This window comes from Sturnus vulgaris, chromosome 28 (assembly GCF_052056855.1).
Source record: "Sturnus vulgaris isolate bStuVul1 chromosome 28, bStuVul1.hap1, whole genome shotgun sequence".
Classification (NCBI taxonomy): domain Eukaryota; kingdom Metazoa; phylum Chordata; class Aves; order Passeriformes; family Sturnidae; genus Sturnus; species Sturnus vulgaris.
Window position 1 is genome coordinate 2973204 of NC_142270.1, and position 12774 is coordinate 2985977.

Here is a 12774-nt window from a genome sequence, read left to right on the forward strand (position 1 = left end):
GCGCTATTTAGGATTATTCTGGAGCGTTGCGGGGTCTGGGAGGCTCTGGCCTTCCCATTGGTCGGTGTATCCCGCCCCGCGCGGTGATTGGCTGCGGAGGGGGAAGCCACGCCCACCCGTGCGTGATACCGGAAGAGGGCGCGGCAAAAGAGACCGGGGAGGGGGCGGGGCTTGGGTGAGGCCACGCCCCCAGCGGGGCAGTTGTGGGGTCTGGGTTATTGGGGAATATTGGGGTTATGGGGCCATATTGGGATTTATGGGGTCTGGGTTATGGGGGAATATTGGGGTTATGGGGCAATGTTGGGGGTTATGGGGTCTGGGGTTACAGGGTCTGGGTTTATGGGGTAAGGGTTATAGGGCATTATTGGGGTTATGGGGGATTATTGGGGTTATGGGGCCATACTGGGGGGTTATGGGGGATTATTGGGGTTATGGGGCATTATTGGGGTTCTGGGGCCATGTTGGGGGTTATGGGGTCTGGGGTTCTGGGGCATTATTGGGGTTCTGGGGGATTATTTGGGGTTGTGGGATCAGGTGCTATAGGGGATTATTTGGGGTCATGGGCATTATTGGGGTTATAGGTTATTATTGGGGCATTATTGGGGTAATGGGGCCATATTTGGGGTTCTGGGGTCAGAGATGGTGGGGGAATGTTGGGGGCTCTGTTGGGGGTTATGGGGCCACATTTGGGTTACTGTGGGTTATGGGGTCTGGGGGCTCTCTGGGGTTGTTCTGGGGTCTGGGGGCTATAGGGGATTGGTTATGGGGTCTGGGGGCTCTCTGGGGTTGTTATGGGGTCTGGGGGCTATAGGGGATTGGTTATGGGGTCTGGGGGCTCTCTGGGGTTGTTTTGGGGGCTGGGGGCTATAGGGGATTGGTTTTGGGGTCTGGGGGCTCTCTGGGGTTGTTATGGGGGGGTTCTGGGGGATTGTGGGGTCTGGCAGTTTTGGGGTCCAGAGCAGTTTTTTGGGGGATCCAGGGCAGTGCTTTGGGGCTGAGGAGAGGATTTTGGGGATTCAGGGCTGGGTTATGGGATCCAGGGCAGATTTTTGGGGTCCAGCCCCGTTTTTTGGGATCCAGGGCTGTTTTTTGGGATCCAGCCCCGTTTTTTGGGCCCCCTCCCCTCTCCCAAACACGACCCCGGGTCTCTTTCCACCCCTTTATTCCCCCAAACCCCGCAGCCGATCCCAAATCCCGACAATTCCTGGAAACTCCGCCCCCCCTCCTCCCGTCCCTTTTTTTTTTTTTTTTCCCCGGTTTTTTTTTTGGCAATTCTTTCCCGAAAATCCCGTTTTTCACAGATTTATTCACGCCCTCGTTGCATATCCAGGGAATCCCGAAGCTTTTCCCAAATCCTGGGATTTTCCCCAGGGTTTCAGGGTTGATTCGGCTCCTCCCGAGCCTTTCCCGGGATTTTTTTTTTTTTTTCCCCCCGGGATTTTTCCAGGATTTTTCCGGGATTTCCATCCCGGGGCAGCTCTTGCATAGGCAGGGGGAAGAAAGAGTGGGAAAAAAAGGGAAAAAAGAGCAGGAAAACCGGGATAAAAGCGGGAAAATCGGGATAAAAGCATCGGGACCTACAAGGAGCCAGATCCCGGGGTTAAAATTCCCTAAAAATTCAGGAGCTTCCCTAAAAAAAAAAAAAACCCAGGAAAAATTCCAGGAATGGGAATTTTGTTGGGAATTTGAATCCTTATGGGATTTCTTTTCCTAAATTTTTTTTTTTTTTCTTTTTTTTTGGGGAAGAATTTCTGGGATTGGTCCTGGAGGGGGGGGTGGGGGTTGGAAAAATCAAGAGTGGGGAAAAAACCTGGGAATTCTGTGGGGAAAAAGCAGGAAAAGTGGGATGGGCGTGGAGGGATTTGCATAAAAGCTCCGGGTGCTTCCAGCAGGGGCTGCTCCCGATGTCCCAGGAGCCCAAAATTCCCAAATTTTGCGGGGTGGGGGGATGGGATGATCCCAAACCAAAACATCATCCCGGAATTCCCAGAGCCTGGAATAAAGTGCAGAATGTCCATGGGGGAGGGCAGGGGCAGCAGGGATGGGAATTCCCAAATTTTTTTTTTTAAATAGGTGGATAAATATTCCTGTGGGAAAAGGGAATCTGAGCTGGGAGAGGGGCTGGGACTGGGGATCCCAAAGTTCTCATTCCAGGGGGAACTGGGGATCCCAAAGATTTTGATCCATTGGGAATTGGGGATCCCAAAGTTCTCAATCCAGGGAGATCCCAAAGTTTTTCATCTGTGGGGATCCAAAGTTCAGGGGGACCCGAAAGTTCTTGATCCATAGGGAATGGTGGATCCCAAAGTTCTCATTCCAGGGGGAATTTGGGATCCTAAAATTCTCATTCCAGGAGATCCCAAAGTTCTCAATCTGTTGGGAATTGGGGATCTCAAAGTTCTCAGCTCAGGGGAACCCCAAAGTTCTCATTCCATAGGAAACCAAGGATCCCAAAGTTCTCAGTTCAGGTGGATCCCAAAGTTCTCATTCCATAGGAAACCATGGATCCCAAAGTTCTCAGTTCAGGTGGATCCCAAAGTTCTCATTCCAGGGGGATCCACTGGGAATGGGGGATCCCAAAGTTCTCATTTTGTGGGGAATGGGGGATCCCAAAGTTCTCCATCCATTCAGAACTGGGGATCCCAAAGTTCTCATTCCATGGGTCCCAAAGTTCTCAATCCATGGGTCCCAAAGTTCTCAATCCATGGATCCCAAAGTTCTCAATCCATGGATCCCAAAGTTTTCATTCCATGGGTCCCAAAGTTCTCATTCCATGGATCCCAAAGTTTTCATTCCATGGGTCCCAAAGTTTTCATTCCATGGGTCCCAAAGTTTTCAATCCATGGGTCCCACTCCCCTCATCCCAGGGAAGGTCCCCACGTTCCCCCCTGTGCCCAAACCCCTCCAGAGTCCCAGAACCAGAACTGGGCCCTGGAGCAGCTCCTGGGATCCACCCAGAGAAATCCCCTGGGAATTCTGGATCCACTCAGAGAAATCCCCTGGGAATTCTGGATCCACCCAGAGAAATCCCCTGGGAATTCTGGATCCCCCCAGAGAAATCCCCTGGGAATTCTGGATCCACCCAGAGAAATCCTTCCCTGGGAATTCTGGATCCCCCCAGAGAAATCCCCTGGGAATTCTGGATCCCCCCAGAGAAATCCTTCCCTGGGGGAGTTTCTGGGATCTACCCCAACAAATCCTTCCCAGGAAAAGTTCCCGGGATCCATCCAGAACAATCCTTTAGTGAAAAAGCTCCTGGGATCCACCTGGAGAAATCCTTCCCTGGGAGAGCTCCCGGGATCCATCCAGAGAAATCCTTCAGGGGAAGAGTTGTTGGGATCCACCCAGACCAATCCATTTCCTGCACGAGCTCTTGGGATCAGCCCCAGCCCCTCCCTGGCCCTGTCCAGCCATGCCAGGGTCACTCTGTGGCCGTGCCAGGGTCACTCTGTGGCCGTGCCAGGCTCTGGCCATGCCAGTTCAGTCTCCAGCCATGCCAGGCTCACTCTCTGGCTGTGCCAGGTCATTCTCTGGCTGTACTGGGCTCTGTCTGGCCGTGCTGGGTCACTCTCCAGCTGTGCCAGGGTCACTCTCCAGCTGTGCCAGGGTCACTCTCCGGCCACACTGGGGTCAGTCTCTGGCCGTGCCCGGCTCCATGGGGCTGTGCCAGGCTCTGTCCAGCCGTGCCAGGCGCTCTTTGACAGTGCCAGGTCAGTCTCTGGCCGTGCCAGGCTCTGTCCAGCCGTGCCTGGCTCCGTGTGGCCGTGCCAGGTCAGTCTGTGGCCACAATGGGGTCAGTCTGTGTCCATGCCTGGCTCCCTCTGTGTCCATGCCCGGCTCCCTCTGTGTCCGTGCCCGGCTCCCTCTGTGTCCGTGCCCGGCTCAGTCTCTGTCCGTGCCCGGCTCAGTCTCTGTCCGTGCCCGGCTCAGTCTCTGTCCATGCCCGGCTCAGTCTCTGTCCGTGCCCGGCTCAGTCTCTGTCCATGCCCGGCTCAGTCTCTGTCCGTGCCCGGCTCAGTCTCTGTCCATGCCCGGCTCAGTCTCTGTCCGTGCCCGGCTCAGTCTCTGTCCATGCCCGGCTCAGTCTCTGTCCGTGCCCGGCTCCCTCTGTGTCCGTGCCCGGCTCAGTCTCTGTCCATGCCCGGCTCAGTCTCTGTCCGTGCCCGGCTCTCTCTGTGTCCGTGCCCGGCTCAGTCTCTCTGTCCGTGCCCGGCTCTCTCTGTCCGTGCCGGGCTCAGTCCTCGGTGCCGGGCCCGGCTCAGTCCTCGGTGCCGGGCCGGGCTCAGTCCTCGGTGCCGGGCCGGGCTCAGGGCGTGTACGCAGGCGGGGGCTGGAACTGATTGACCACGTCGTAGTCGGGCCCGTAGGGCTCGGCCTCCTCCATCTCGGAGAGCAGCTCCAGCGCCTGCTCCTCCTCCTCGCTGGGGTAGTGGCGCAGCAGATTGGCCGCCGTGGCCAGGATGGAGGCGCCGCCCGCCCCCGCCACCAGGTAGAAACTGACGGCGAAGGTGACGAACACCTGCGAGCCGTGGTACTTCTTGTGCTGCTGCTGCTGCGCCAGGAGCAGCTCCGAGGCCCAGTAACAGAACCCGATCACCGTGGCACACTGCAGAACTGCGGAGAAACGGGGAAAATGGGTTAAAAATGGGGAAAAACAGGTTAAAAATGGGTTAAAAATGGGGAAAAATGGGGAAAAACATGGGAAAAATGGGATATATTGGGATGGATTTGGGGTCTGGGGTCCCCAGTAACAGAACCCGATCACCGTGGGGCACTGCAGAACTGGGGAGAAACGGGGAAAAATGGGTTAAAAATGGGGAAAAACAGGTTAAAAATGGGTTAAAAATGGGGAAAAATGGGTGATGTTGGGGTGGGTTTGGGGTCTGGGGTCCCCAGTAACAGAACCCGATCACCGTGGCACACTGCAGAACTGCGGAGAAACGGGGAAAAATGGGTTAAAAATGGGGAAAAATGGGGAAAAACATGGGAAAAATGGGTTGGATTGGGATGGATTTGGGGTCTGGGGTCCCCAGTAACAGAACCCGGTCACCGTGGGGCACTGCAGAACTGGGGAGAAACGGGAAAAATGGGTTAAAAATGGGTTAGAATGGGGAAAAACATGGGAAAAATGGGTTGGATTGGGATGGATTTGGGGTCTGGGGTCCCCAGTAACAGAACCCGGTCACCGTGGGGCACTGCAGAACTGCGGAGAAACGGGAAAATGGGTTAAAAATGGGGAAAAACACAGGAAAAATGGGTTAGAATGGGGTGGGTGTGGGGTCTGGGGTCCCCAGTAACAGAACCCGATCACCGTGGGGCACTGCAGAACTGGGGAGAAACGGGGGAAAATGGGGAAAAACAGGTTAAAAATGGGTTGGACTGGGATGGATTTGGGGTCTGGGGTCCCAGTAACAGAACCCGATCACCGTGGGGCACTGCAGAACTGGGGAGAAACGGGGAAAATGGGTTAAAAATGGGGAAAAACACGGGAAAAATGGGTTAGAATGGGGAAAAAACACGTTAAAAATGGGTTATGTTGGGGAAAAACACAGGAAAAATGGGTTGGAATGGGGAAAAATACAAAAAAAATGGGTAAGAATGGGGTGGGTTTGGGGTCTGGGGTCCCCAGTAACAGAACCCGATCACCGTGGGGCACTGCAGAACTGGGGAGAAACGGGGAAAATGGGTTAAAAATGGGGAAAAACAGGTTAAAAATGGGTTAGAATGGGGAAAAACCACATTAAAAATGGGTTGGATTGGAGAAAAACACGGGAAAAATGGGATATACTGGGATGGATTTGGGGTCTGGGGTCCCCAGGAACAGAACCCATCACTGTGGGGCACTGCAGAACCGGGGAGAAGGGGTTAAAAATTTCTGTAATTTCTCAGGGATTTGTGGGAGATTTTGACTTTTTTTTTTTTTTTTTTTAAATTTCCCGTGGATTTGGGGTGTTTTGGAGGGATTTTGACTTTTTTTTTTTTTTTTTTTGGTATTTCTGATGGATTTGGGGTACATTTTAACCCATTTTTGGGGGTTAGTTCCCATGGATTTGGGGTGGTTTTGGGGCACATTTTCACCCATTTTTGGCCGGGTTTAGGTCTGATTTTCACCCGTTTTTGGCCATTTTGAGATCTCATTTTCACCCACTTTTTGGCTGACTTTTGGCTGTTTTCAGGTCTGATTTTCACCCGTTTTTGGCCGATTTTAGTTCACATTTTAACCCATTTTTTGCCGATTTTAACCCATTTTTTTGGTCCCATTTCCCCCCGTTTTTTGGTCTCATTTACCCAATTTTCCCCAATTTCCAGGTCCCATTTCCCCCATTTTTGGCCGTTTTCAGGTCTCATTTTCACCATTTTTTGCCCGATTTTAGCTCACATTGTCACCCATTTTTAGCCGATTTTTCACCCATTTTTACCCATTTATTGGTCTCATTTTAAACCCATTTTTTGGCCGATTTTTGACCGAGTTTTGGCCGACTTTTACCCGTTTTTTGGTTTCAATTCCCTCCATTTTTACCCATTTCCAGATCTCATTTCCACCCGTTCTTGCCCTTTTTCATGTCTCATTTTCATCCTTTTTGGCCGTTTTTGGTCTGATTTTCACCATTTTTTTCCTGATTTTAGTTCACATTTTCACCCGTTTTTTGGCCGGTTTTTGGCCGATTTTTGCCCGATTTCCCCCATTTTTGGCCCCATTTTCCCATCCCATTTTTAGGTCCCATTTCCCCCCCATTTCCAGGTCCAATTCCCTCATTTTTGGCCCCATATCCCCCAGTTTTGGTCCCATTTTTGGCCCCATTTCCCCCATTTTTTGGTCACATTTTCCCCATTTCCAGGTCCCATTTCCCCTAATTTTTGGTCCCATTTTTGGCCCCACTTTTCCCCCCCATTTTCACCATTTCCAGGTCCCATTTCCTCTATTTTTGGCCCCATTTCTTGTCTGATTTTTACCGATTTTTGGTCTCATTTCCCCCCATTTCCCCCATTTTCCCCCCATTTTTGGCCCCATATTCCCCCCCATTTTTGGCCATTTTCCCCCCCTATTTTTGGCCATTCCCCCCCATTTTTGGCCCCATTTCCCCCCCATTTTAACCCATTTTTCCCCCCATTTCCCCCCCTATTTTTGGCCATTTCCTCCCCCATTTTTGGCCATTTTTCCCCTCATTTTTGGTCCCATTTTCCCCCCATTTTAACCCGTATTTCCCGCATTTTCCCCCCATTTTTGGCCCCATTTTCCCCCCATTTTAACCCATTTTTCCCCCCCTATTTTTGGCCATTTTCCCCCCCATTTTTCTCTCATTTCTCCCCCATTTCCCCCCTATTTTTTGGCCATTTCCTCCCCCATTTTTGGCCATTTTTCCCCTCATTTTTGGTCCCATTTTCCCCCCATTTTAACCCATATTTCCCGCATTTTCCCCCCATTTTTGGTCCCATTTCCCCCCATTTTAACCCATTTTTCCCCCCATTTCCCCCCCTATTTTTGGCCATTTTTCCCCCTATTTTTGGCCCCATTTTCCCCCCATTTTTGGTCCCATTTTCCCCCCATTTTAACCCATTTTTCCCCCCCCCTATTTTTGGCCATTTCCCCCCCCCCATTTTTGGCCATTTTTCCCCTATTTTTGGCCATTTCCCCCCATTTTAACCCATTTTCCCCCCATTTTTGGCCCCATTTTCCCCCCATTTTTGGTCCCATTTTCCCCCATTTTAACCCATTTTTCCCCCCTATTTTTGACCATTTCCCCCCCATTTTTGGCCATTTCCCCCATTTTAACCCATTTTCCCCCCCTATTTTTGGCCATTTTCCCCCCCTATTTTTCTCTCATTTCTCCCCCATTTCCCCCCCTATTTTTGACCATTTCCCCCCCTATTTTGGCCATTCCCCCCCCATTTTCCCCCCCATTTTAACCCATATTCCCCCCCATTTTTGGCCATTTTCCCCCCCTATTTTGGCCATTTTTCCCTCCTATTTTTGGCCATTTCCCCCCATTTTAACCCATTTTTCCCCCCCTATTTTTGGCCATTTTCCCCCCCATTTTTCTCTCATTTCTCCCCCATATTCCCCCCTATTTTTGGCCATTTTTCCCCCTATTTTTGGCCATTTCCCCCCCCCTTTTCCCCCCTATTTTTGGCCATTTCCCCCCATTTTTGGCCCCATTTTCCCCCCTATTTTAACCCATATTCCTCCCCATTTTTGGCCATTTCCCCCCCATTTTTCTCTCATTTCTCCCCCATTTTTCCCCCCCTATTTTTGGCCATTTTCCCCCCCATTTTTCTCTCATTTCTCCCCCATATTCCCCCCTATTTTTGACCATTTTCCCCCCTATTTTTGGCCATTTCCCCCCTCATATTCCCCCCTATTTTAACCCATATTCCCCCCTATTTTTGACCATTTCCCCCCCATTTTTGGCCATTTTCCCCCTATTTTTGGCCCATTTCCCCCCCCCCTTTTCCCCCCTATTTTTGGCCATTTTTCCCCCTATTTTTGGCCATTTTCCCCCCTATTTTTGGCCATTTTTCTCCTATTTTTGACCATTTTCCCCCCGCGGGCCGCGCTCACCGGTGAGGATGTGCGCGAACGCGTATCTGCGCGTGATTTTGAGCGCGGGGTGGCGCGGCCCGAAGACATCGAGCAGGAAGGCGCCGAGGCTGCACAGCACCCCCAGCAGGCAGAAGGCGGCAATGACGCGCAGCAGCAGCACGGTCTGAGCGTTCATGCAGAAATCTGAGAGAAAAAAAATAAAAAAAAATTAAATAAAAAACCAAAAAACAGCGCGGTCAGAGCCCAACCGGGCACGGCAACCACAGCGACGGGGATTTGTGGGGGATAAAAGGGAAAAAAATGGATTTTATAAGAGGAAAATGGGAGAAAAGGGGATTTTATTAGAGGAAAAATGGGATTTTTCGGAGAGAAAATGGGATTTTTCGGAGAGAAAATTGAAAAAAAAGAGGATTTTTCCGGACAAAAAATGGGATTTTCTGAGCGAAAATTGAAAAAAAGCGGATTTTTCCGGACAAAAAATGGGATTTTTGGAGCGAAAATGGGATTTTTCTGAGCGAAAATTGAAAAAATGCGGATTTTTCCGGCCAAAAAAATGGGATTTTCGGAGAGAAAATGGGATTTTTCGGAGCGAGAATTGAAAAAATGCGGATTTTTCCGGCCAAAAATTGGGATTTTTGGAGCGAAAATGGGATTTTTCTGAGCGAAAATTTTTAAAATGCGGATTTTTCCGGCCAAAAAATGGGATTTTCTAAGCGAAAATTGAAAAAAAAGCAGATTTTTCCGGCCAAAAAAATGTGATTTTCTGAGCGAAAATGGGATTTTTCTGAGCGAAAATTGAAAAAAAAAGCGGATTTTTCTGACAAAAATCTGATTTTTTGAGCAAAAATGGAATTTTTCTAAGCAAAAAATTTTTTAAAAATCAGCTTTTTCCGACCAAAAAAATCTGATTTTCTGAGGAAAAAAAAGTCCCAAGAAATTCCACTTTTCCAAGCAAAAAATAAAATAAATAATAAAAAAAAATCCGTCCAGGAAATCTGATTTTTTGCACAAAAAAATTCCACAAAAATTCCACTTCTCTGCCCTAAAAATTGCCCCAAAAATTCTGCTTTTCCACCCATAAAAAATCCCATAAAAATCCACTTTTCTATCAAAAATATCCAATTTCCCGCCCAAATAATCTGATTTTCCACCAAAAAAACTCCACGAAATCCCCCAAAAATCCGCTTTTGCACCCAAAAAAATTTCTGTTTTTTCACCAAAACCTCCCCCCCAAAAAATCCGCTTTTCCCACAGGAAATCCACTCCCCCCAAAGCCCAAAAAAATTCCAATTTTCCCCCTAAAATTCTGCTTTTCCACCCAAAAAATTCCATTTTCCACCCAAAAAATTCCACTTTCCACCCAAAAATTTCTCTTTGCCACCCAAAAATTCTCTTTTTCCACGATAAAATTCGGTTTTCCACTATAAATTCTCTTTTTCCACCATAAAATTCCACATTTCCACAATAAAATTCTCTTTTTCCATTAAAAAATTCCACATTTCCACCATAAAATTCCCTTTTTCCACCCAAAATCTCTGCCCCAGGTCCTTAAATCCCTCCTGGATGCCGACAGGAAATGGAATTTTGGGTGAAAAAGGGGAAATTTGGGGAATTTTGGGTGGAAAAGTGGAAATTTTGGGGGAAATTTTTGAGAATTTTGGGGAATTTTGGGGGGAAATTTTTGAGAATTTTGGGGGAATTTTGGGGGAAATTTTGGGGTAATTTTGGGGGAATTTTTTGGTGGAATTTTGGGAATTTTTGGGGAATTGTCCCAAACATTCCCCGGAAAGCTTTAAACACCAACACAAGGAGTAATTGGTGAGTTAATTAGGGGTGAATCGTTAATTAGGGGTGAGTCATTAATTAGGGGTCAGGCGTTAATTAGGGGTGAATCGTTAATTAGGGGTGAATCGTTAATTAAGGGTGAATCGTTAATTAGGGGTGAATCGTTAATTAAGGGTGAGTCATTAATTAGGGGTGAATCGTTAATTAGGGGTGAGTCATTAATTAGGGGTCAGGCGTTAATTAGGGAGGAGCCCTGGGGATGGTGGGGGGTGAACAAGGGGGGACAGGATTCTGTAGGATTCTGTAAGGTCCTGTAAGGTTCCATAAAATTCTGTAAGGTCCTGTAAGGTTCTATAAGGTCCTGTAAGGTCCTGTAAGGTTCTATAAGGTCCTATAAGGCCCTGTAAGGTTCTATAAGGTTCTGTAAGGTCCTATAAGGTCCTATGAGGTTCCATAAGGTCCTGCAAGGTTCTATAAGGTCCTATAAGGCCCTGTAAGGTTCTGTAAGGTCCTATAAGGTTCTATAAAATTCTTTATGACTCCCTAAGGCCTTGTAAGGTTCTATAAGATCCAATGAGGTCCTATAAGGTTCTATGAGATTCTATGAGGTTCTCTAAGGTCCTATGATGTTCTGGGAGGGTTCTATTAGGTTCCATAAGACCCTGTAAGGTCCTATAAGGTTCTATGAGGTCCTATAAGGTCCTCTGAGGTCGTTTAAGGTTCTATAAGGTTCTATGAGGTCCTATAAGGTCCTATGAGGTTCCATAAGGTTTTATGAGGTCCTATAAGGTTCTATAAGGTCCTATAAGGTCCTCTGAGGTCCTATGAGGTCCTATAAGGTTCTATAAGGTCCTATGGGGTCCTATAAGGTCCCATGGGCTTCTATAAGGTCCTACAAGGTCCTATGGGGTTCTATAAGGTCCTATGGGGTTCTATAAGGTCCTATGGGGTTCTCTAAGGTCCTATGGGGTTCTATAAGGTCCTATGAGGTCCTATGGGGTCCTATAAGGTTCTCTAAGGTCCTATGGGGTTCTATAAGGTCCTATAAGGTCCTATGGGGTCCTATAAGGTCCTATGGGGTTCTATAAGGTTCTATAAGGTCCTATGGGGTTGTATGATGTCCTATAAGGTCCTATGGGGTTCTGTAAGGTCCTATGGGGTTCTATAAGGTCCTATAAGGTCCTATGGGGTTCTCTAAGGTCCTATGGGGTTCTATAAGGTTCTATAAGGTCCTGTGAGGTCCCGGGAGGTCGGGCAGGGGCGGCGCTCACCCCGCAGCAGCTCGGGCTGCACGAAGCCCAGCACGTCGGCCACGCCGAGCTCCTGGCGGGCGCAGGTGCCGCCGTGGATGCGCAGCCAGGCGGGCTCGGCCAGCGCGGTGCAGAGCGCGGTGATGGCGAGAGCCCCGGGCAGCGCCGACGCCAGGCTGCGCTCCGCCTGCTTGGGCAGCCCCGCCGCCGCCGCCGCGCCCCGCCGCCGCCGAGAGCCCGCCGCCCCGCCCGCCGCGTACATACCGGCAACGGGAACCGGGGAACCGGAACGGGAATGGGGAACCGGGAACGGGGACGGGGGACGGGGACGGGAATGGGGAACCGGGAACGGGAATGGGGACGGGAATGGGGACGGGGGACGGGAATGGGGAACCGGGAACGGGAATGGGGAACCGGAATGGGGAACGGGAATGGGGAACCGGGAACGGGGACGGGGGACGGGGACGGGAATGGGAACGGGGAACGGGAATGGGGACGGGAACCGCGACCGCAACGGGAACCGGGAACCGCAACGGGAACCGAAAACCGAGAACGGGAACCGGAACGGCACCCGGAACCGGGAACCGCGACCGCAACGGGGACGGGAACAGGAACCGCGAGCGCAACGGGAACCGGCAATGGCACCAGGAATGGGACCGGGAGCACTGGGAGCACCGGAGAGGCGGGGGTAGGGGGACACAGGCAGCCGGGACCGGGACAGATACACCCGGGTCACCGGGACCGGGACAGAGACACCTGCTCCCGGTTACCGGTACCGGCTACGGGATAACCGGCACCGGGTCAGCGACACCCGCCCCGGTACCGGCTCTTGGACCCCCGACACCCCGCCTCGGGATCACCGGAACCGACTCCGGGTCACCAGCACCTACTCTGGGACTCCCGACACCCGCCCCGGGATAACCGGTACCGGCTCCGGACTCCCAGCACCCTCCCCGGGTCCCCGGTACCGGCTCCGGGATCCCCCACACCCGCCCCGGTCGCTCCGAGCCCCGGCACGCGCTCCGAACCCCCCGTGACACCGGCCCGGTGCCGGTGCCGATCCCGATCCCGGCCCGGCAGCGCCGTCCGCGGCCGCAGCGCCCGATCCCGGCCCGGGCCCCGGCAGCGGCTCCGGGCCCTGCTCAGCGGCCCCGCCCCGCCGCACTTCCTCTTCCGGTTTTGTTCCGCTTCCGGTTT

At 51.0% G+C, this 12774-nt stretch overlaps 1 protein-coding gene across 2 annotated transcripts; it reads right to left on the reverse strand.

Annotated features, from left to right (window-relative positions):
* Positions 1 to 1286: 1286 nt before the first annotated feature.
* TMEM127 (transmembrane protein 127) lies at positions 1287 to 12727 on the reverse strand. Of its 2 annotated transcripts, none has more exons than XM_088180181.1 (3): positions 12606 to 12727; positions 8561 to 8725; positions 1287 to 4614 (listed from the first exon to the last, which is right to left on the reverse strand). In XM_088180181.1, the coding sequence occupies exons 2-3, from the start codon at positions 8715 to 8717 to the stop codon at positions 4307 to 4309; spliced, it is 465 nt and encodes a 154-aa protein (XP_088036307.1). In that variant the 5' UTR covers positions 8718 to 8725; positions 12606 to 12727; the 3' UTR covers positions 1287 to 4306. The 2 variants fall into 2 exon arrangements, with proteins under 2 accessions (XP_088036307.1, XP_088036306.1); XM_088180180.1 differs by having other exon boundaries at positions 11599 to 12685.
* Positions 12728 to 12774: the final 47 nt, after the last annotated feature.